Source organism: Aspergillus ibericus (genome assembly GCF_003184845.1).
Source record: "Aspergillus ibericus CBS 121593 unplaced genomic scaffold BO80scaffold_43, whole genome shotgun sequence".
NCBI classification, from domain to species: Eukaryota; Fungi; Ascomycota; class Eurotiomycetes; order Eurotiales; family Aspergillaceae; genus Aspergillus; species Aspergillus ibericus.
Genome location: NW_020292141.1, coordinates 64270 through 87466, shown reverse-complemented (window position 1 = coordinate 87466; position 23197 = coordinate 64270). Strand labels below are relative to the sequence as shown.

The 23197-nt window shown below is 50.7% G+C and overlaps 6 protein-coding genes across 6 annotated transcripts; 2 read left to right on the top strand and 4 right to left on the bottom strand.

Annotated features, from left to right (window-relative positions):
- Positions 1-2052: 2052 nt before the first annotated feature.
- On the bottom strand, positions 2053-5214 carry BO80DRAFT_448198 (uncharacterized protein; the record flags this gene model as incomplete). Its single annotated transcript, XM_025721654.1, has 5 exons — positions 2053-4320; positions 4372-4679; positions 4755-4838; positions 4888-4974; positions 5073-5214. 5 exons carry the CDS (start codon positions 5212-5214, stop codon positions 2053-2055), a joined length of 2889 nt encoding a protein of 962 aa, XP_025571909.1.
- A 1760-nt stretch (positions 5215-6974) lies between these two features.
- psf3 (DNA replication protein PSF3) lies at positions 6975-7918 on the bottom strand. Its single transcript, XM_025717109.1, has 6 exons — positions 7845-7918; positions 7723-7791; positions 7601-7659; positions 7358-7547; positions 7202-7310; positions 6975-7155 (listed from the first exon to the last, which is right to left on the bottom strand). Exons 1-6 carry the CDS (start codon positions 7884-7886, stop codon positions 7088-7090), a joined length of 537 nt encoding a protein of 178 aa, XP_025571908.1. The 5' UTR covers positions 7887-7918; the 3' UTR covers positions 6975-7087.
- Positions 7919-9932: 2014 nt separating this feature from the next.
- BO80DRAFT_448196 (uncharacterized protein) lies at positions 9933-10841 on the bottom strand (the record flags this gene model as incomplete). Its single annotated transcript, XM_025721653.1, has 3 exons — positions 9933-10316; positions 10385-10558; positions 10614-10841. 3 exons carry the CDS (start codon positions 10839-10841, stop codon positions 9933-9935), a joined length of 786 nt encoding a protein of 261 aa, XP_025571907.1.
- Positions 10842-12614: 1773 nt separating this feature from the next.
- BO80DRAFT_414231 (uncharacterized protein) lies at positions 12615-14080 on the top strand. Its single transcript, XM_025718090.1, has 2 exons — positions 12615-13088; positions 13167-14080. Exons 1-2 carry the CDS (start codon positions 12799-12801, stop codon positions 13786-13788), a joined length of 912 nt encoding a protein of 303 aa, XP_025571906.1. The 5' UTR covers positions 12615-12798; the 3' UTR covers positions 13789-14080.
- A 5223-nt stretch (positions 14081-19303) lies between these two features.
- Positions 19304-21054, top strand: BO80DRAFT_186435 (endochitinase 1 precursor). Its single transcript, XM_025714075.1, has 4 exons — positions 19304-19738; positions 19791-19854; positions 19911-20899; positions 20971-21054. The coding sequence occupies exons 1-4, from the start codon at positions 19343-19345 to the stop codon at positions 20977-20979; spliced, it is 1458 nt and encodes a 485-aa protein (XP_025571905.1). The 5' UTR covers positions 19304-19342; the 3' UTR covers positions 20980-21054.
- BO80DRAFT_389224 (2,4-dichlorophenol 6-monooxygenase) lies at positions 20964-23023 on the bottom strand (the record flags this gene model as incomplete). Its single annotated transcript, XM_025717108.1, has 5 exons — positions 20964-22000; positions 22045-22242; positions 22286-22429; positions 22471-22701; positions 22758-23023. 5 exons carry the CDS (start codon positions 23021-23023, stop codon positions 21130-21132), a joined length of 1710 nt encoding a protein of 569 aa, XP_025571904.1. The 3' UTR covers positions 20964-21129.
- Positions 23024-23197: the final 174 nt, after the last annotated feature.

Genomic DNA, 23197 nt, shown 5'->3' with positions numbered 1-23197 from the left:
AACTACTAAAAAGCGTTGTCATGATGCACACGGTTATTCTAACACAAAAATCGAAGGCCTACTGCGTTATTGCTAGATCTTGTTAACCTACCTAACTCGGTTCGAATCACACTAAACTTGAAGACAACTGGAAGATTGGACCCTCCACGGATAGATACATCGACACCTCCAATTTGTGCCTGACGCATGTTATACCTTTTGAAGCTGACCCTACAATCAAGCACACTGAAGTGTGCAATACACACAGATCACGTCTGTCACGTTGCGATAGTGTTTCCACCGGTTGTCGGTACAGGAATGATAAAAGACATAGTTACCGAACAAGCGATGGAACAGTCTTGATTGTGAGGATGTTTCTCACATGCCTGGCTTGAGAATCTACGCAGGAGGGCGACACAGTCGACTTAAGCTGGCGGATATATCGCCCAAGACAGATTCATTACATGATTATCATCAACACACCCATCTCCTTTACCAAGGAGCTCACAGTTTATACATACAGTGTATCCGAATTATCAATATGCTTCATATAGTGTTTTGGCAGACAACTATGTCTTCGAGTTATAATACATAAAGAGTCAAGAAATTACCGATGATGTTGTCGGAAAGTTCCCCAGTGCTCTCGCGTGAGCTATCACCCACTCCCTCATGACTTTAAACTCAAGCGTCAAGAAAAGAGGCCAAGTCTGACACGGAGATAGCTACAACTGTGTGTCCAACTGCGGTAGGTTCCTCCCAATCTCCAAGTGACCACCATATGAGATTATACATCAACCCCTAATCTACACCACCCACTCTACTATGCAAACCCAAAAGCACTATATCTGACTGTTATCCAGCAAGAGTCGGAACTATTCCAAATATCCAGAACAACTACCAAAGATCCCAAAAACGAACGGATAACGCCCCCGATGCTATTCCCTAATATATCTCCAGGACGCTAAAGATAACCCGCCAGATACATGCAGGAAACCAAAGCCCAACACTCCTTTATTTCAACGTACGAGGAAACAATCTCCCTACACCAGATCTCCCTTCATCCCGGGACGTGACAAGATGGTAGTTGGAGTTTAGTCCACTTGTTCGATATGATGAGTGTTCCCATGCGGTTTGTGTATGAGCTGGCCTATAGCACTTAGTCAACTGGTATCCTTTCCCGTGGGATGCTCTGTCTATTGTTAGTATTGCTCTACCAGGGAAGATGATTTCCATTTGATGTGATTATTCGGAAGGTTAGCCCCGGTCTATATATATGAAGGATGTGTTCAAGAAGACCTTTAGCAGTTAGTGACTGTGTCGGACTTGACATTCATGTTAGTATACTGTTTATTGTTATTAGCAGGACGATCCGGACAAGCATCCAATTGTTTCCTCAACTATTTGATATGCAATGAACCTGTATTATATGTCAAGCTGAGCGGAGACGTTGAAGACCTTAAGGGATGAAATTCAGGTATGGTTGAGGAGACTGTCTATACCAGAGCCTGGAAAAATGTCATAAAGGGTACTTGAGAAGGGCTGGCGAAAGTTCACATCCTGCAAGAAGATCGTTTAAGCGGGGGGAGGGGCAGCAGGAGACAAGCGAAGGGGATTGCCCCATATTTCTCGGCCTTTCACGGTACGACTATGGTCAAATTGGTTTAGCAGTGCCTGCCATATATCGTTTTGGCCCGGGTGGATTTACATATCCGATTCTTTACTATTCCATATCCATGGTTTTGACAAGGCTAAACAGCCTACGAACCACGAGCAAGGCCTGTGCACCGTCTCATACACGACTATTCTGCTTACTGTAAAAATTTAAGCACTATATCCTGTAACATATCTTCATTGAAGTAATCATGAGGTATTCGCGTAATCGTCACAACAAGCATAATATGATATCAGTGCCAGCCAGATACCATGGGTATAGCAAGCAACAAAGGTAGCAGCCACCAATACTGGTACAATCCGTGCCATCTGCAGACATGTAACTCATAGGGTATCGTGAGGTCATAACGGTCCAATGAAAGTGAAAGGAAATACAAAAGAAATAAAGAAAGTAAGCTAACCTCAGCCACGACGAGACCGTCGGTCTATATACCGGGGTCGTCGGCCCGATTCGTCGTCGTCTCGGATTGCCTGTCCGATGGCCATGTTCATCGCTCCCACGTCGAATGTCCGAACAGGCTCAGAAACCCCTTCCCGGGCATCGGCCAGTCGGTTGGCTTTACTTCGGACCAACGCACCAGTGGCCATGCTAGGCTTTGCAGGAGGCTCGGGTTCGTGCTTCTTTCCGAGACCGCTCGCTCCCTTCATCCAGCCGAAAATCCCGAGCGAACTGCGGCGCTTGTGTTCCTTGCTGCCCGACGTCGGAGGTCGGGACATGGCACTGTTCATGAAACTTTCGGTGAAGGAATGAGGGAGCGTCCGGTGAATGTCGTCGGCCTTGGCGATGGTATGGATTGGAACCGAGGCAGAGAAACTGGAACCACGCGCTTCAGACTTGTTCGGCTTGGTCGTCTTGGAAGGACCCTCGTCCCGTGCTTTACGAACGATAGGAGCAGGAGCACCGTCGTCCGAATCCGTCGGGTCCTGCATCAGGGAGGGCTGGAGGCGACGGGGAGGTGCAGAGCGGGCAAAGAAAGGAGGCCGGAGGCTGATCCGTCGCCCAATCATCCGACGATCTAGATCAGGCTCGGGCTGTGAACCAGAGTCTAGCGACTGCATGTCCAGCGTGGGTATCATAGGAACATCCGAGTCCCTGACGTGGGAATCCATGCTGTGCCGACGACCCAGGAAAGAAGATTGGCTGGGAATCCGTGCACCTAGAGGCCGGGGATTTGCTGGTTTGGGCCCAGAATGCACCGGTTCCCGTCTGCGGTGAGAATCCGATTTGGCGGCCTCGATCCAATCTTGAGGCGTCAAGGGTGGCGACGAAGACAACGAGCTTTCCGAATCCTCTGGCCCCGACCCAGGGCGCCGCGTCGAACCGTAGTAGTGGTTGTCGAGTTTTGAGAGAACAGTGCCAAGGCCCTCTCCATCGAACGCATCTTGACCATAATAGCCAAGGCTTGTCTTATGCAGAGACTCCGGGCAGTACACAGCCCCGTCTCTCGATGTGATACTATTCAAAGGGAAAATCGCAGGCGATTCGTCTCCCTCATCGGCGCTCAATCGAGGAAGCGTGACGTCACTCACATTCATCTCCACACTATCCACTGCGGCACTGTTACCGGAGAATCGTCTCATTGTGAACGCACTTGCGGAGCGCGGACGGCCGTGTCCAGTCTTGGTAGGCAGAGCTTGGTCAACAAGGCTCTTTTCGGCGACAATACTGCCATTCGACCGGTTCGGACCAGCAGCGTATGCAGTACTCATGGTGTCTGGTGTAGGCGGCAGTCGCGTGCTCCCGAATACACTATCCACTCGGGTTTTCTGACTAGACCCATTGCATGAATCACTCTCGAAGCTTGGGTTGTCCGTCTTTTTGAATAGGCTGGAGGGGATGATGCTTTGCTTCGGAACATCTTCCAGAAAAGTTTCACTTTGCGGCTGAATCCATGATTCAATCCGTCTCTGGTTTACGGCTTCCTCCGCCGCTACTTCTGCGGGTTCTGCGGCATCGATGGAATCTCGTTTGACCGGAATCTCCAACTGATCGCCTGCGGGGTCGGGAGGATACAATTCACTGCACTCACTCAACGCACTGAGCCTTGGGGATTCAGGCTCCTGGAATTCGCTCATGGATTGAAAGCTTTCGGACTTGGTAATCTCACTGAATGCTGAACGGGACTGGTCATCGGTAGTAGAGGCCTCCTGCAGTGCTGTTGTGCTCTTGGTCTCATCGGACAGAAACGAGGGTGCACGCTTGAGATGGCGTGAATCCGAGGAAGTCCGCCGATGTTTGGAGACCAAAGTGCCGCGCTTCGAGGACGTCCTCTCCGGGATATCAACAATGGTGGTCTGCCTAGGCGTCGTAGCACCGGGGTCATCGTCTTCATAGGCGCGAGCCGTAGAGGGTCTGGACGTGTCCGCACCGGCTTGCAACTGTGCCACTTTGGTTTCTAAAAGGCAGATCATGCTGACCGCCTCTGTAATTGCTTGGTCGCGCCGGTCAATTTCCTGTCGTAGTTGCTCGTTTGACTCCCTCAGTCGCTGATTGTCTGATTCGGCGTCCCTAAGCTCCTGGACCTCATCCTCCAAGCCTCGCAGGCGCTGGAGCTCCTCTTCCATGCTCGCCATGCGCTGCAACTTCTTCCCCAGGGCGGTTATTTGCTGGGTGCGATGGAAGATCTCGAGTTTCAAGTCGAAGTTCTGCTTGTTGATTTTGGACACGTACTATATCCGGTCAGCTATCTGCAAGCTCAGATCAAACGTGGTGGAACTTACTTCGCCCATTTCTCTGACACCCATTTCATGTGGCTGTCGGAGACCCGAAGAAAGCGCGGTGTGGATTTTGCGCTGTTTCTCCGACCCTGCCTCTTCCTGGGATTGTGATCGGGATTGCGACTGGGTCTGCGCCGGTGATTGGGATCGGGACTGGGGCCGGGAGTGAGATCGTTCCGGCGTGCGTGGGGCGCCGTGGCCCATGTCCTCCGACGTTGCTTTGGGGCCTCGGTTTGCGCGTTGTTCGTTCAACAGGTCTTGAAGGAGGGCAGAAGACGGGACAAGCGATGGAGGGTCAGGTTCTGGGGTTCCTATTTGTCCAGCACTAGTCAGCGTCTGCGCTCCCTCCCTGGTGTGTCCCTCGTCGGGTAGAGACATGTGCGTACCGGCTCTAGATCTCTGTGGTGTTCTCGGGGTCGCAGTTCTCGGCGTCATCGACATTGGCGATGCGTCGTTCAGCCACGACATTTCTGTAACGCAATTAGTACCGTGCACATCACCTCGCGAGATGGTTCGCACCTGAACTTATTTGCGACGGAGATGAGTCCATGGCGATCGTTCCCTTGACCCGGGCAAGGGCAAGTGGCTTCGGAGGAGCAGACCGTCCTGTAGGGGAACAAAGAACCAGTCAGTAACCAACCCCGTCATTGTCTGTCTCATGTCCCTGGAACAATCAAGGGATGAGGCTTTGAGGGAGGGCTCACGCTTCAGCTTCGGATCAGTTTTGACAGACGAGGAGGTCTCGGTCGGAGGCGAGGTGGTCGAGGGAAACGAACAATGTCGCAGGGAAGAAGGGGTGGTTGATTGCACCGAGACGGTGCTCCGTCGCTGGCGATGTCGGTCCATGGTGACGCCTAGCTAATGCGCATAACTGACAAGACGCGCGATGCCAGTTAGACTGCAGTAGGTCGCAGGATCGTATCCACAGGACGCAGGTGGTTTAGAAGGATCGAGACGTGAGTCGACCGACAGAGCAAGGAGAAAAAGCAATGTCTCAGCTGGGTGGTGAGAAAACGGGCCTGGCACGACGATTGGTGACGAAACGAGGCCCACCGCGTCCAAGCGTCTGGCGGGAACGGCGAGAGGGGGGAAGAGTCGGACAGTCGGAGACGGGAGGAACAAAGAGAGGCGATGGCGCCGGTGGCTCTAGGATGGAAAAGGTCAGACGTGAGGGGAGCGAGGAGAAAAGTGTGAGGAGAAAGTGTGACGAGTCGATCGTGGATCCTGGCGGCCAAGAAAGGGACTGAGTGACAGGAAGACGATCTCCACACTGCACAATAAATACATGGGGGATTTCCCTGGGAGATCTTGGTCACGGTATGCTGGCTGCATGCATGCGTTGGATTTGGGAGGTTTCTGTGGAATGTGCAGTGGTTGCCAAGCAACAACGGAGAGGAGGAGGAGGAGGATGATGATGATGATGAATGTTGCGAAACAAGGTGAAGGTGGTGATGAATGTGAAGACTTACAACATACGGCATACAGTACTCTGGACCGGGTGGACTGGAGGGGAAACGGTGAAAGCAACGAGATAGGCTCAAGGAAGGATTGCAAAGGAGACTAAATTAGCGGGCACCACCAGTAGTACCACCAGGCAGGAACTGGATCCCGGTCCCGGTCGGTCCCCATTCACTCTGCCTGCGGTGGTGCAACCACCCAATGACGGCCGCTAGCCATCCCTTGCCCGCGCCCGCCCATGGAAGTCCCGACCACTTGTCGGGGCTGGACTGTTGCGCTGCTGCTGAACCCGAACTTAAGCTCCCAATCGCCGTCGTCACCCGCCCATCGTCTTGATTTTGGGGTCGGCCAATGATGGCTGGGCAGAGGCTGGGAGCACCACACCTCCTACTAGTACTGCACCCTACTGTAACCATCCCGTCACACACATCCTGGGAGCACTTCATCAGGGGGGGGAACCAATGACCCTGGTCTCCCCACCATCTCCTCGGTCGACTAAAATCTCACAATCCCCTCCTTGATGGATTTGCACCATTAGAAGCCTCAGTGGAAGCGCCAGGACTGCATGCGAATCTGATCCGTCAACTTCCACATGATTTCCAGAGGTGCCCCACGCTCCAGGATCCAGGGACCCATCGGCCGCCCGTGGTTCTGATCCCCCGCCACACCTGCAATCGTCGGCCTCCATCTCGATCGCTTGTCTCAGGCACTCTATCACGCCCGTGCCAGATAACTTGGGCCCCATCGTTCTTCCATGGCTCGGATGGCGCAGAATTCGACTGCCATTTTTCCGGCGGGGGTTTCACAAACCTCGGTAGGTCCCTAGGCAGTTAACTCCGCCTGTCGGAGCTGACCTGTCCTGCGGTTCGTCTGATCCCGGTGAGCAATGACCGCGTGATTATCCACTGTACGGAGTCCGGAGCAGATGTAAAGATCAGTCAACGTGGGGGTATGCAGCGATCTTTCGGGTCTTCTAGTGATTGGCTTGGACGACTTGCCTATCCGGTCGTCTAGTTGATGGCCCGTCCACAGATTATTGCCCGAATAGCTGGTAAGATCGGATCAGCCTCAAGGATTAACTCTATTACACTTCCGGTACGGAGGAAGCCAGACAGATAATAGCATCAGCCAAGCTTAGCAACTAGATGCATAACTCTAAGACGGTCATATCACATTTTAGCCATAATTAATCTGAAGTGTATAATTCTAACGGCGAGCACAGCTCAACCCTCACATCAGCACCTCCAACACATTCCGACAATCATTTCTTTTTAGCCTCTCCAGCCCAGATGCGCGTCTCCTTGGCACTATCATGAGCGACACGGAATACTAGATGCGTCAGCCACAAACCATACAGGTACGGGATTCAACATACGCTGTCTCTCCGTCTCATCCAGCCCACGCAAGAAATCCGCACCCTGTCCTAAAGCGCCCTGCGGGTTGTGCGCATGGTCCGCGATCGCCGCAGATCGCTTCTTAAACGTCTATGCACAATTAGCACCTGGTTTTGAATGTTCCCAAGCCACCATACATTACTCAACACCTCCACCATCTCCTCCTCTTCAAACAGCTCCAGAATGCGTTCACTCAAACTATAAAAATGCGGCGCCAACGAACGCAACTCCACCGTCCTCGGATCAGCCTTCAAGGCATTCATGACCCGTTCCGACAGCGCCGAGGGAAGATCCAGCGTAACCAGTCGTGAGGTTCCCAAACGCGCACTGAACAATCAGCTAACAACACACCACAATCGGGGTCTTGATAGATTCCTCACCCTATAGAAAGCATCTCCCCCAACCATAACGGCAAATCAATGCGCGTTCCAGCTTTGATCTACGAAGCGGTCAGCATGACTCGCATCCGTGATAAACAAGTCGAATAGTTTCGCGGACGTACATTTTCTCCCGGATTCCCTTCTAGAATGCCAAGACCGGGCACTTCCAGTTCGAATGTGCAGGGCAGTTTCTAGATAGGAGGTTAGAATGGCTGCGCACGGCAGTATTATGGTGGTCACGTACTTGGGAGTCTGTTAGAATCGCATCGATATCGTAGTAAGACATGTTGAGGGTGATTTAAGTGAGTTGATACGAAATATCGAGCAGTCGGCGTCTGGGAAGATGGTCAAACTCGTCCTTCAGAGAGGCGCGTCCCGCCTGGCGCGCTGTCACGTGTGGAGGATCGCTCGGTGGTCCACCAATGAGAGAGGAGATATTTACAGCAGCCATTAGAGTAGGAAGATCAACACTCAACAACAGGTAGACTTACAGTTTCTTGATTATTGTGCCTGATTCGTGTATTGATAGATACTAGGATTAATCTATAAGATATGAATTGCGGTCAATGAGAACACAGCAGGTTTGGCAGTCGATGACGTCATTTAACAGGCCTAGTATGTATGCGAAGCTATCCATCCAAGACAACAATGAGTTAGCACAACGCGCCTTACCGCTGATCTTTTGACCAGGGGAGTGGATGCAGCCTTTACACCTGGTGAGATGAGCTAGATTATATTTCTTCTCGAATAAATAGTCAAATAAACCTACTAGGAGTATCCCCTGTCCCCAAATACCAAGCAAACGATATCAATCACCTAGCAAGCAAGAACAAACAGCATCCAAGTATCCCCCATTACCCTTTTCCCCCCATCACATAAACTTCTAGATCTATCGATCGCCCCATCCACTGTCCCACTTTCCTCCCTTTCAGTACTACAAACCTCACAAAAAGTGTACTTGTTGTGACGCACCCATCCACAAGCGCAACACCTCCTCATCCAACCCCCATCTTCACTACCATCCATCACACCAACACAACCTATGATTACACCATTTGTTGCTTTTCATACAATCCCCTTAGCCTACAATTCAAAGTGCCAAGTTTCTACCCACAATGAATCCAAACCCCATCAACTTCTATAGCATGGCCTGGGTCTATGATTCGCTTGCTTTGCACTGAGTCCATAAGTGACGGTGAAGGGGAAGAAGTGGATGATGGCGATGGGGTAGCTGGAGAGGGTATATCGGAAGCCCGTATGGTTGCTTATGCAGTAAAACGAGGCAGATGTGGTGGTGGGGAGGTAGTAAGTATGTTGTATATTCTAGCAAAAAAGGGGCATCTCAGTGATCTTCGATATGGACTTAGCAGACTATAACTATAGTACTATGCTGATATGTATATAGCCATCAATCTAAACTAGAACCAGAACCAGCATATGACAACAAACCCAGACACCAATATATTCACTACAGACAGTCCGGGGAATTGAAACAAGCCCCCACTGACACGTCGACGCGTCTTCAGGCACCCCTATCATTGGCCTGCAGTGGAAAGTGGATTTTCGCGATTCCTTTAACATTCAGAGAAACTTGTAGGTTTGATTGGCTCTTTGGTTTGGTATGGACATGCCTAAACAGATCTCAGATTCTGCAGATTAGATATCTTAGATCTGGAGTGAAGACTCGTGGTCTTAAGGTAGGAGTGAATGGGATGGACAGCATTGAGGGCATCAAGCATTTATTGGGGATGAGGGAAGTACATTAACAATGTATTGTCATCTTCGTGTAAAAGCATAGCAAAAAGGACATGAGGTACAGGAAGGAATCCCAGTTACTCATAGCTGCTTATCGGATACTTGTTGTGTTTGGAACTAGTCCATTGCTTGTTTGAGCATATTTACTTATCGTCACCACTATGTCGCCGTTTAAGTATTGACGTCCTTGACTACTTTTTCAAGAGAGATTATCAACGTTGTTGATATGCGTGTAAGTGATGTGCATGCTTCATAATCGCTTGCAGAAACTTAGCTGTTCGCAGAGATAGCCATTACCAATAATGCATAAGCAGGTATGCAAGTTCTAAGATGACCATATCATCATCCAACCAGGACCATCCATGATGCAGCAATATAAAGTCACAGCGTTACACAACCAATGCATGGATTATCTGCACCAAGAGCTTAAATCGACATCACCTACACCATCTTATACTTACTTCTCTCCCCAAAATGTCCACCATCTTCATCACAAGCGCAAACAAGAGAGAATCAAACAGCTTAAGCAATATGAAACACAGTCCACATTATCCTGACACCAATATCTAAACCAATCTCACACATAGTCCAACAACTTAAAAGGTTTCCCTTGTGTCGAGCGCTCTTTTGTCAGACGTGAAATGCTAACGCGTAACTCGACTTCCATCATTTTCGCCCACTGTTTATATGGCATGGTAGTGTAGCGCTCCAGTTTATCTTTCTCCTTGTAGATATGCATCGCCTGGAATTTAGCCAACGTCAATGTGCTCCGATCGAATCGCCGTACCAGCCTAAGGGCATCTATCCCATGATTCCAGGGCCTCTCAAATAGAACATATCTCGCAACTACATGTCCGCTAAGGGATAGTAATTTGGACACAGTGAGAGTTTGCGGATTCATGAAAGGCGGATCCTCAGGACTGATCTCGTGCAGAGGTACCGTGCTTAAACTTGCAGACTCCTGCAACAGTTCGATTAGATCAGATCATCTCATCTTAGGCTAAGATGCGTAACAAGCGTGACACTCACCATATAGACTTCCCACTTGAAATCTACTTTGACCTTGCCGCGAGGTGTAACTACAAACAGGTCGATCTCTTGGTTTACAAATTCCTCCGGAAATTCATATTGCAGGGCCAATCTTATTCGTCCCCCTTGAGTATTTGACAGCACGATGTCAATATCTTCCCGTCCGTTGTGTGCCTGTTTACTGGATTAGTTATCATAGAATAGGCGTTGCGGACTGCATTGCACTTACAATGGAAGGCAGACGATCGGGACAATAATGCATGACTGCAAGTCCTCCGGTAATTGCCAGGTTGGGAGGCGTCTCACCGATCTCTCGCCAATCTAACTGTTGCAAGGATCTAATTACCACAGATGCTGCATCCATAAGTTCTTCTTTGCTCGGATATTGCAGGTCGGGAACATTCCGGTGCTGTATTTCAGCACAGTCTTCGTCGGCTGAGTCTTCGGCGTAATCCATAGTGAAATCTAAAAGCTGGAATATGAGATAGAGTCGATGATGGTGTGATGAAAACGAGAATGTGCGGGCGTGGATGCAACACAGGTGCTAGGACATTTTATAGTCAAAGTTGTGAGGAGTATTGTACCTGTCGCCAGCGCCTTCTAATGTAACAAATGATCAACGGCTCCATTGTTACGCTCCAGATGCTCCCTCTTCAGTCAAACAATTACGTTCAGCACAATGAAACTATTGTTAGCACTCTTGGTAAAGAAAAGCAACTTTGAGACAAAGCATGCTACGGCTCCCTTCTCTTCTTTGATCATGATTTTTCTAGTATACTCGGGATCTATCTACTGTTGACATTAGAGCTTTATACTCAGTGGAATTCTACCATGAGCAGAAGGCTTCTAAGCTCGATAAATAGTGGGTTCTTCTATAGGACTAGGGGAAATCCCCGTTATACTCGAAAAGCGACGTACATCACATAGGTAGTCAGCTGTTTAAGTTTCACTGTCCGGTCCGTATTTGCAGGTTTGCTCGCATTCACGCGCCGGCTACTCAAGTACTCCCATCTGGGAACAGCTTCTTAATTGTGATCATGGAATGAGCAGTTTCCCGCAAACATCCTCTTTCGTTGTCTTTTGGTAATCTAGAATAAACGACTAGATGTGAACTGTCTGGGTCTGGGAGTGGAGGATGTTGTGGTCTGCGGCTGAAAGACAGGTGAGTCTTGACCTTCAGCATCGCTCTCTAGGTTGATCTATCTGATGCTACATAGAATAGCCGATGACTGAGAGTACGGAGAACTGTGCGAGCCAGTAACCGAAAGAAAGCTAGACATTCGTTGGAATTGCGGCTCAGGAGATTGTGCTTAATCTAGGTCAGGTGACCGACTTTTCTTGGTCTAGAGTGACTCCATCCACCTACCTCTTTTCTCTCACCTTCCCCAGAACCACTCATTTCATTAAATTCGTGACAACTTGCGCCAACAATCACCAGACGTACGTCATCTAGACTGGATGTCGACAACAAGATGATTGTGCTCACAAGAGAAGAGTGAACCGTCACACGGTGGCCAGCATCGCTTGGCGGGTTCTCAGGTACGGAAGACGGAATTGGATCTTGACGCGTGAATCTTACTCCGTGTGCATTGCCGCCGCTAGGGATGAGCCTGATTCCTGCCTCGGAGTCTGCCGTGCGCTTAGAGGCCTAGAGCCTTAGACGTTAGTCCTCGCTAAGCCTTTTGTCGGAGATAAGGCCAAGTGGGGAACCACTGTCAACTGGCCTCACGAGACCGAACCACATCACCTTGGATATGCTGCAGTCTAATACAGCGCATAGAAGCTAGAAACAGGCTGCCATAATATTCGCCTATTGTGTGTGGTAAATGTGCCCATGTGGCCCGGCGTTTCAACCATCCCGCAATAGTCCCAGACTACTGCATGTTCTTTCCAGGGGGCTTGGGCTAGTGTCCTCCAATGGCCCCCAAACGCTTAGCGGATGCTAGTCAGTCCGCCTTCCGGCTCGCAGCCTCGCCTCTATCATCCCCACTTCCTTTCGGTCGTTACGACTAAGGATTTTGAGCAAGCTGAAGCTGACGACAATCCCATGGATATCGGCTAGTTGTGAAGGAGTTTAAACAAGGTGGTGACTCTTCCGAGTTCCGATAATCTCGGGATGGGAGTCATTCAGGGTACTGGACCATCCCTGGCGGAGTAAGCCAACAAGCTAAATTAGTTAGTCGGCGCTTGCATTCCCTGGATATAATACGCTACCATACCTCCGCCACTACTTGTCCCCTCAGCCTATCATGGCCTAATACCAAAAAGGGCGGCACTTAACATCGCGCAGGACCTGAAGTCCCACAGTCGAGCAAACCATTTAAATCAGTGAGGCACCTACTGCTGACCCTGCTCGTCGTTCGTTGTGCCGTTGCGTTCCTGATCTCCTCCCCTCTCCGGGGACATCATCCGACATGACCTCCGACGTATCGTCGACAATTACCTCCTTAAGCAGCATATTCACACCCCCCGCCAGTTGTTCTACTGCTTGGACATATGAGGGCTCCTACTACAACCAGATCTCCAATGGCCTGCTGCTTCAAAACGCGGTCTATATAGATTCATCCTGCTTCCCCGCCGGGTTTGGCAACGCCGGGCGGGTGGCTTATGGCTCCATCTACAGTCCCGACTGGTGCCCGGAAGGATATACTTCCCCCCAAGTGAACATTGCGGGCACTGCCACGACCGCGGTGTGTTGCATATCGTAAGTCTCGCATCTAGTGTTCGACTATGGCTGTTTCACTCTTTCATGGGTGCTGATCCTGCTTGCCCGCAATTATAGAGACTTCAGTTACTACACAACTCCCACGACCGTCGGGGACCTCATCTCTACCAACGTGGTGTTTGCTGGATGTCTAAGCATGTATCCTGCATCTGCCGGAGAAACGACTGTTCCCTGTCGCAACGATACTGCCAAAACATGCACCACTGTCGTCTCGGGCCCCATTACGATGTGGGCTCAACCCATCACCGTCGCCTTTAACGCAGAGCAAGCTAGCGAATACAGCGCGATCACAGCCTCGACAACCACCTCGTCTACCACGTCACAATTGTCAGCTGGGGCGTCCGTCACCATGGTGCAGGCCTCGGCCACCACGACCGCGACGACCGCGACGGCAACGGCAGCGAGCGCCTCAGGTAACAACGGTCTATCCACGGGAGCAAAGGCAGGAATCGGTGTTGGCGTTGCAGTGGGGGCCTTGTTAATCATCAATTTCTTTGCGCTTTTCTGGCTCAAACGTCGCCGAAGGCCCGTCATGGATTACAACAACGGATACATGTATCCACCACCGCCAAAGGGTGCCCGTCAAACGAGGCTTGTGGAACTGTATTCAGGTCATCGCCCAGCTGAGATGGCAGATCCAGATGGAAGGTACCTTAGCAGGTCTGAGCTACAGGGATGATTGGAGGGATGCAGCTCGTGCATGTCATGTCATTCTCCTGTATATTTTTGATTGAAACTTCGCTGTCATTTCAAGCGTACCATGATACCAAGAGCTGGTTACAGAACTGGCCGTAATTCAGGCGGCATTATCAGGCGTGTCATGATTTTATCTTTTCTTTAATCTCCAGCCCCCAGCCATGACTACAATTTTGTATCCATCCGTCAGATATACCCAGCCTCAAAACCTTCAACCTACAAGTACATAATCTATGCTTTGATCATTACGAGATAATAGCAATCACACCATCCAGATGAGTCCAAAATCTCAGACTCAAATACCCCAACCCGAACAATCAAATTTCTATGAACAAATTTGATCTCATCTCATCAACCACGACCACTAACAACCACCCAAACCAAACCCTCGCCAGATACCATATCATCATTCCATTTAAAAAGAGAAAGCACACAGAATCACACAAACCCATTCCTAGTGATTCCCCAAACCAAGCATCTAACCCCAAAACAATGAACCTACCCCATCTCCCACAGCTACCTTAGCGGCTGATCAGTATTCAGTCCCCCGGACGGCCCGAGCTCAATCCACCGTTTTACTATCTATCCCTTTACAGCGTAGTGTCTAACCAGACAAGAATGACTTAATGAACCCCGAGCAGGCGGAGGATGCAGATATGATATAACATACTCCTTACCTGGATTGAGATACTAGGCAACTAACACCCCGCTCTGATTCGGATTTCTGTACAGAGTACTTAGCTAGATGCTAGATGATATGTTATTTACCATCAGGAATCTAGAATGATTGATCGACGGCGTGGTCGATGCGTTAGGATCCTACCTCTTACCTATCTGATGGGCTGAATTATGACTCGGCCACGGGCCCATGAAGGTGTGAATGGCGATATCTATCTATCTAATATCTATCTAGGGGTAATTGGGGGTTGGGGCCGAAATGACCGGACCGGGTCGGGTCGGATCAGCTACGACGGAGCCCCCCCCCCCCTCCCACTTCCCCTGCCTTAGGATGATTGCTAATGTGGTGATATGATTGGTTAGGTTTTGTACAGTTTCTACCTAGTAGCAAGTGTCAGGGATTGTTGAAGAGGTGTGACTGGTCGGGTCGTATTTTTTTATCGTGCCTATCTTTGAGTTTGAGGACGGGTCGGTGAATTGGACCCCACTTTGCGTGTGTTTTAGTGGGTTTGGGATATATAGGTAGGTGCGGATGGCTGTCGGGAAGAAGTTGGGTGGTGGGGGGCGGGGGTAATCTGTCGAATTTAGGAGGGTTGGCTTGGTGGCGCGTGCGTGAGTGGGTGTGGTATTGTGGTATGTTAGGGTGTTGGTTGGGAAGGTTTTATAAGAATTTACCATCTTTCAGTGGGGGAGTTGGTGCAGTGATAATTGATATAGCTAGTAATATGCTTAACGCTGAGAAGTCTGAGACACTGAACATCATGTAAGTCAACCCCATAGCAACACCCCAAACCACCTCCCTTCCGCAGGGTGATTCTCACCAACCCCACTCATACCACACTCGGCCATAGCCCTTCTCTAAGGGATTTCTTGCAGTAGCAGAGATACTGGGACCCAGATCAACTTTCACGTCGCCTAGGGACATTCTACAGAGAACAGTCAGTCTCGGTCGTTGGCTGCGTCTTGTTGAGCGTTCCGGCGATAAATGTCGTCAAATGGCAGATCTGAGCTTATTGATGCCGCAGGAATAGAAGCTCGCGACCATGTACTGAGCCACGAGCTTAGCCGCGTAGCTTGGAGGATGTGTTGAGAAGGCCATCTACTCCTGCCTTGCTGCGTTTGGGGTCGTTCATCCAGTCGCCCCGGATGTATTATATAGGTCATTGCTTCATTCATCTTGTTGGCAGCCTGATAGAAGTCGACATGTCTCTCATGGTGTTTATTGCTTCTAGCTATGCTGAAAGCAGGGCTCTGGTTCGCTCGTCGGAGTATGGCACCGTGGAGGTTCTTGGACCGAGCTGCCGCTTGCTTTAGCTTTTGCCGGGCGTGGAGTAGAAGATCAACACAGACGATCGGAGAGGGTTAATGCAGTCGTTTGCGACGCTTTAAGCCGGTGTAGCACACAGCGATGGTGGTGTTGTAGTTGTATTTATCCGATGTACACCTTCGGTACTATCATTCTTTCCGCGCGCCGTATCGCCAGTGTTCCTGTCCTCACATAGTTGATTCGATGCTAGGCTTTAAACCATATCATGGGTATTTCGAGAATGGTATCCGTCTGTTGGATGGAAGCATCGGTAGCGATAATCGGGAAAGGAATAGGTAGGTGCTGAGGTCAGGATCCCAGCGACAGAAGAACGCAGATACAAGCTGCGGCTCGTATTCAACCACATTGTGCTTTGTTGAATAAGGAGCTCGTCTCGTGAGCCTCTTCCCGAAACAATCATCGTCAACAATGGTGGATGTTCTGATCATTGCGTGCTGGCTGAAGCTGCCATAATTACCAATCCCGCACCACCATCCGAGTTGATGATGTTGGGACTGTCCTGTGCCTCAGCTATTGGTCACACCTTATGTGGTACATAAGAACCTTCCCTCTAGGTGATATAAGTGGGGATAAATCTAGTCGCAGCGGACATGGTATGACTGCATAATATCTCGACTGTAGCATGCTTATCAATCGAAAGCTTCCGTAGAAGATGGTGCAAAGAGCGTCGCGTCAGACAGCAGACAGTGTCAAGCGCATTCTCATCTGATGGACCTGACTCGTATCCCTTGTCGCTCTCCGCCCGAGAAAGGGATGTTCGTCGTTTGAATGTCTACTGACAATCTCTTTTGGCGGAATGCCGTTTAGTTTGATTTGATGACAGAGTGTTGTGTGTGTCTTCAAGAACTTCAGACCACTCGGCGATCGTTGTCAGTGATGCACTGTTTGAAGTGCCGTTACAATGGATTCTCATAAGCATGATAAGGATGACATGTGGATCATGGTTCCAGGACCTACCAGCACTAGAGCTTAAACTCGCTCCAGACGTCGCTTTTGAAAGTGCAAACTCTCTAGATGTTGAATACTCAATGCCGCTGCTGAATCTTTGACCGATATTTCTCATTATATGCTGCACACCACGAGATGTGGTTCAGGTCGCATGGCGTACCACTGCTGGAAGCACTGGATTCTTATGGTGTGACCTCATCTACTGTCATTTGACCCAGCTATAAATCCCGTGATGTTCATATAGGGCTGTTCTTCTTTCCTGTCATCGGTTCAGATCAAACCTGTCTTATTGTTGGGCGTTATCGAACATCCATTGATCGAGAGAAGTGTTGGCGGTAGAACCGGGAGTTCCTCGGCTTTCAGCCTGTTAGGAGCTAGACGAATCGATCAGTGAACGATGTGGGAATTTTCCACACTTTGACTTTGATGGCTTGAAGATATCCATGCTTTGGGATGCATTTCAGCTCAACAGCTCTTCTGTGCGGTTCTGTACTGTTGAAGTTGGTGCCTGCTTTATCCTCCTTGTGCAACGGGTAATGAATGGTTCATATTCCACTGCCTCTACATCACGAGTATCTGTATTCTTCAGGCAGTATCCAGGTGTCATTGTTGGCTCAGCCTTCGTCCTGAGTATCATCCAGTGCGTTATGATGGTCGCGCATTGAATTGTTATCAGTTTCTTCCTCGATGAAGGGGCTCTGTGTTTTCTGTAAAACTGTGTGTGGAGGCTGTCAAGGTCCGAGGTGACGAATTTGCATGCATTCGTCATGCAGAGTGGCCGATCGCTTAAACCATCGACATTGCCTTTTTGCAGAATACGACGAGACTTCCACCTCAGGCATCGCTTCTCGTGCATGTCCCATTCTATGTGGCCCCGACTCGGGGCATCTCTCATGTATAGACAACAGCTCTAGTGAATTGCAGGCTAATCACTTCTGTAGCACTCTGAGGTCTGCGCTGGTCGTAAGGTGGCAGACATGTAGAGTGCTTTGTCGCAGTCGTTAAGTTCTTCCTCGTCGCTTCGCCGGTTTGACCTTAGGATCTCTCCAATGTAGTTTCTCGATGAAAATGGCCACAAGGCCATTCTAAAGGATTGCTTTTTTTTGGATGGGTAACACTGAGCCAATGGAATGGAATGCATGTTGGTTGTATTCATTCCTCGATCCAGAGACAGGCTCTACACATATGGGATGATAAACAGCCGCCCATCGGACAGCCCCATAAGGTGTTTCGCTACCTGCAGGTAACATCAGGCAGTCGTTTTCCCATCCGAGTATCCTATCTTCACTTTCAAGTGGCAGCCCCGCGTAGAGATCCGTGAATTTTGGGTAGTCGATCGTGGTACATTCTTTCCACACCTGTCAGTACCCTTTCTTGACATCGCTCTTAGAGGCACCCTGTTCGTTCCGTCGGACCAAATTCGTCCTCGTATCATATATATGCCCACACAATCGAGAATGCCCAACACATCTCAGTATAGATGTTTGAAGAACGCCGCGTCTTTTGTGCTGGTCGGACGATAGTTGCCGTAACGCATGCTATATCCCCCCTATATCACTCTCATCGAAATGCTGACATGATGGCTAAATCTCTTGTTGGAGGGTTCTGGGTCAAGCAAATCGCCGCTGTTCAGACTCATGGTTGAGATATAGTGGTTGACAGGCTGAAAATGGTGGGCCGTGTTGTGCCCGTTGCACGCGGGGTGCGGTGATAAGCCCCATAGTTTGACCTTACAGCAGGAGAAAGAGCTGATGCAGAACCTCCACTAATAGGTCAGCAGTATGTGAGAGATGAGTGCCATGAAACAGACCGTCAGACAATGGATTTGAGGCGTAGAGATGGTAAGCTAGTCGACATGCTGATAGCCTGCGAGAAGGTCATCTCATATATAATTGAAGAATAGTGCTGCCATGACCTACTGTGGCCCAGGTGGGTAGATGAGGTGAGGGATGATGAGAAGAGAAAAAGGAAACGAGAGGGCAAAGAGGGGTATTTACAGACAGAGCCAGTTGGTGAGTGAACAAGAGGAGTGATAACAACAGACCAATGCTATGCCTGATAACCTGTCACCACAGCGATGTTAATACTATCACTAGCCAGTGAATCTGGGTACCCGTCACTTGGCCACAACTGTACATTTTTCAGTCGTGAATAACCTGTCTGGGTAAGGTTCTCTGTCATTCTACTGATCAAACTTCTCTCAGTTTGTGAAGCCAGGAACTGCACACTCTTGTCTGAAAGTTCCTATTACATCCTGTACAATACGCCGCCAAGCGGGTAATTTCCACACAATCCAGGTTGTTGCCTGTTCTGCAATGGATGCAGCGAACTAGTAGCTTTCACCCCAACATAGAATAGATATTTGATAATCATTTCACTCTATAACATAGTTAACCAGCACATTATGATGCTGCCTAATGACATCATACCATCAATCTAAAAATACCACAGGGCTATGTACCCTAACCCAAAGCAGCAAAGCGTGAGACCCCGCGCCACACGCGGCTGTGTCATAGCGGGCTATATCAACACAACATCCACCAACCCAGAATCCATCTCATCTGTATATACAACTGTAAGCATCATGTCCACCTACACTATCGCCAGCGGCGACTCACTATGGAAAATCTCGCAAGACCACGGGGTCACCCTGGATGCGCTGAAAGCCGCCAACCCGCAGATCACCAACCCGGATCTTATCTATCCGGGGCAACAACTGAATATTCCGAGCCCTGAGCAGCCTACCCAGGTGGCACAGAGTCGAGACATTCCGGAGGCTCCTCGTGATACTCCCTATGCCAGTTCTGCCACCACCAATGTTGGTGGTTATCCACCAAGCGCTGCTGCAACCGCCCCCAATGCATCCCATGCTCCCCCCATCCCACCAAGAATCCCCCGCCCAGCAATGACCCGTCCACCGGCTCCGCATATCAATGTCGGCCGACCCGGCTACAAAACCGTCGGCTACTTTACCAACTGGGTACTCCCTCCCCATTCTTTAAACCCCTCGCAGTAACAACTAACCATACCAGGGCATCTACGGCCGCAACTACCAACCCCAAGACATCCCCGCCGACTACATCACCCACATCCTCTGTACTCTCTTCTCCTCTCCCCTCCACCAAATCCCCCAATCTAACCACAAAGGACAGACTCCTTCGCCAACATCCGCCCCACCGGCGAAGTCCACCTAACCGACACCTACTCGGACCTCGAAAAGCACTACCCAACCGACAGCTGGTCCGACCCCGGCGACACCAACGTCTACGGATGCATCAAACAACTCTACCTCCTCAAAAAACGCCACCGCCATCTCAAAACCCTCCTCTCCATCGGCGGCTGGACCTACAGTCCCAATTTCGCTCTCCCCGCATCCACCCCCACCGGCCGCCAAACCTTCGCCCGGAGCGCCGTCCACCTCCTCGCCGATCTGGGCTTCGACGGGATCGACATCGACTGGGAGTATCCCCAGAATGCAGCCCAAGCGCAGGACTTTGTGCTCTTACTCCAGGAAACCCGTCGCGAATTGGACCGCTACGCGACTAGGTATCTCCAGGGAAAGAGGCTACTACTCACCGTCGCGGCACCGTGCGGAGCAAGTAACTATACCAAACTCCGCATGCGCGAAATGGATCAGTATCTCGATTTCTGGAACCTCATGTGTTATGATTTCGCGGGTAGATGGGATGAGAGGGCGGGGCATATGGCGAATCTGTATTCCTCTCGCTCCGCCACCGGATCTGGTGCCACGCCCTTCAACGCCGACGAAGCCATCACTGCATATCTATCCAGCGGTATCAAACCCCGCAAACTCATCTTCGGGATGCCGTTGTATGGTCGCGCGTTTGAGAATACCGATGGTCCAGGACACCCGTTCCAGGGTGTCGGGGAGGGGTCTTGGGAGAATGGGGTGTGGGATTATAAGCATTTGTCCGGGGAGGGGAGGGGGGAGGTGGTGGTGGATTCGGGGCTAGGGGCCAGTTGGTCGTTTGATGCGGGGAAGAGGAAGATGGTGAGTTTTGATTCGGTGGAGGTGGCGGCGTTGAAGGGGGATTATATTGCGGGACGGCGGTTGGGGGGGGCCATGTGGTGGGAGTTGAGTGGGGATTTGCCCGTGGGGGATGAGAGGAGTTTGGTGAGGGTGACGGGGGGGATGTTGGGGGGTATAGGGGGGTTGGATGGGACGGAGAATACGTTGGTGTATCCGGTGAGTCGGTTTGAGAATTTGAGGAGGGGGTTTGAGTAGATAGTTAGGGTGGTGTATATACTGGGTGGTGGGTGCGTTGCTACAGCGCCATGTCAGTCATGGCTATATGGCGTTTCGTATATAGTGAGTATGGGTGGGTGGATTTATGCTACGGATAGTTGGTATCATGCTAGCTTCAGGATTCGGGAAAAGTATCCCCACAGGGTATCCCCGTCCAGCGCACAGGTGAATCCAATCAACCCATCAGGCCGGATCACGGCCACGCCCCCCTTGTGCGGATCAACTTCGTACGCCCGGTGCGCGATGCCCCGCGCGTCAAAGTAGGTATCCCCAAAAGCCGGCATCCCCAGCACCTCCCACGGCGAACACCCGGCGGACCCACACACCGTCAACCAGGCAATGGCCGGGTGTCGTTGCAGTTCAGGATGGGTATCCAGATATCCCCGTAGAGGCAGTAATCTCGATTGAAACAAGTCGACATTCGCCCCCGAAAACACCAGCACGTGGAACTTGCACACATTCCGAAGGACCTGGTGCAGCCGCGCGGGCAGAAACGTCCCGGGCGTGGTCAACTCGGTATCTGGAGCTCGAGTTCCCGCTTGAACGCCCACATCGACCTCCGAAGAACCCCAAGGCTGATTAATTACGTTGGTCTCGTAAGAAATGCCCAGTCCGGTGTTGAACGGCGCAGCCTGGTCGAATATCTGCCCGAGGAGGATGTTGGGGTCTGCACGTGTGTCACCCCTGTACCAAGCGGGCCATTTATGCGTCATCAAAAGGGAAATGTCGCGGTCGTAGTCTAATAGTCTCTGTACAGCAGACTGACGCTCCGTCGTGTATGTGTCTAAAACCTCCGCATGGGATAGGCCATGGATCTCTAGGGCCAGCTTCCAGGCCAGGTTCACGGCGTCGTGAATCCCGGTATTCAAGCCTTGAGCAGCTCCGCTGCTATGAGTGTGGGCTGCGTCACCGCAGATGAAGACCCGGTTGTCGTAGGATGCAAAGGTGCGGGCCATGCGCTGGCTAATTTGGTATCTGTAGATATTAGTAGGGCTACCAGGAGGATGGGGATGGCTTACAATGTCCACCAGTGTACCTCTTTGAACCTCAGATTGAACGGACGCATACACGCGATGGCTTGGTCTATGGCGACTTTCTCGCTTACCCCACCCGGGTATAGGGCTGCTATTTCAGGCGTGTATGCGTAACCAATGCGGGTCGCGCCATGGTCGAGAGGAGCCCACAGAACGTTTCCGTGTGTGGTCGTTTCAATGGCCCTATACAGTCAACATTATCCCTCATTGGCTCATGCTCACTCACCCATAGGACCGATTAAGCGGCATATTCGTCTCAACAATACCATCTATCCGGATCCACTGGTCTTCCGACGAGTCCCCATCAAAAGGAATATTGGCACGTCTGCGGATGATACTGTGACCGCCATCTGCGCCAATGAGATATTTACTACCATCATCAGCATCTTCCAAGCAACATCAAGTGAGGACTACCTCTTGAAAGTCATCCGTTCAACACCCACACAATCCACACTCACCGGATACTCGCTCCCATCCTGACTGACCGCGAACCCCACACATTCCATGCCATCATTATAGGTCGTCTTCCGATCCAGTCTGTCCCTCAGAATCTCCTCCGTGTACATTTGCCTCAATACCAGTGCAAAATCAAACACCGTGCCGTCGATTTTCTCCATGAATGTCCATACCTTCCCGGGGAATCTATAGCATAATCAGCAGCATTCCAGGATGAGAGAGAGAGATGGGGGGATACTCACTGCCTAACCCCGTCTTTATATGTAACACTGGTCCTGCATGCAAATCCCTGCTGAAGCATTGGGCCAACGAGATCTAATTGATCGAGTAGTTCCAATGTCCGCGGAAAAAGAGTGATGGCGCGGCCGTAGCGGCCCTCGGGGCTACTTTTGTTCTGCTTTTCCACAAGGCAGACGGAGAGTCCGAAGCGGGTGAGCTGATAGGCCAGGAGGAGACCGACGGGACCGCCGCCGACGATGGTCACGTCGTAAGTTTGAGAGACAGGCATCTTGCTGCTAGATGAAGGGCTGGGTTGAGAGCTGTAAGTGCGTTAAGGTAAGGAAATCGATCATGTCGCTTGGCCTGGGCGTTAACGATGCTAGTGTGAGTGAGGCGTGAGGGGTCGATAGGATAAGGTCCGAGACTTCGGAGTGGCCGATAACACCCCTGCTCCCGAGGCATG

Excerpts from the sequence above, each read along its gene's own strand:
- psf3 (XM_025717109.1), bottom strand. The coding sequence starts at position 7,886 with ATGTCTTACTACGATATCGATGCGATTCTAACAGACTCCCAA. Across the intron at positions 7,660-7,722 it reads AAGGGAATCCGGGAGAAAAT|ATCAAAGCTGGAACGCGCAT; the intron begins GTACGTCCGCGA and ends ACCGCTTCGTAG. Across the intron at positions 7,548-7,600 it reads GGGGAGATGCTTTCTATAGG|TGCGCGTTTGGGAACCTCAC; the intron begins GTGAGGAATCTA and ends CTGATTGTTCAG.
- BO80DRAFT_414231 (XM_025718090.1), top strand. The coding sequence starts at position 12,799 with ATGACCTCCGACGTATCGTCGACAATTACCTCCTTAAGCAGCATATTC. Across the intron at positions 13,089-13,166 it reads ACCGCGGTGTGTTGCATATC|AGACTTCAGTTACTACACAA; the intron begins GTAAGTCTCGCA and ends CCGCAATTATAG.
- BO80DRAFT_186435 (XM_025714075.1), top strand. The coding sequence starts at position 19,343 with ATGTCCACCTACACTATCGCCAGCGGCGACTCACTATGGAAAATCTCG. Across the intron at positions 19,739-19,790 it reads TCGGCTACTTTACCAACTGG|GGCATCTACGGCCGCAACTA; the intron begins GTACTCCCTCCC and ends TAACCATACCAG. Across the intron at positions 19,855-19,910 it reads CTACATCACCCACATCCTCT|ACTCCTTCGCCAACATCCGC; the intron begins GTACTCTCTTCT and ends CACAAAGGACAG.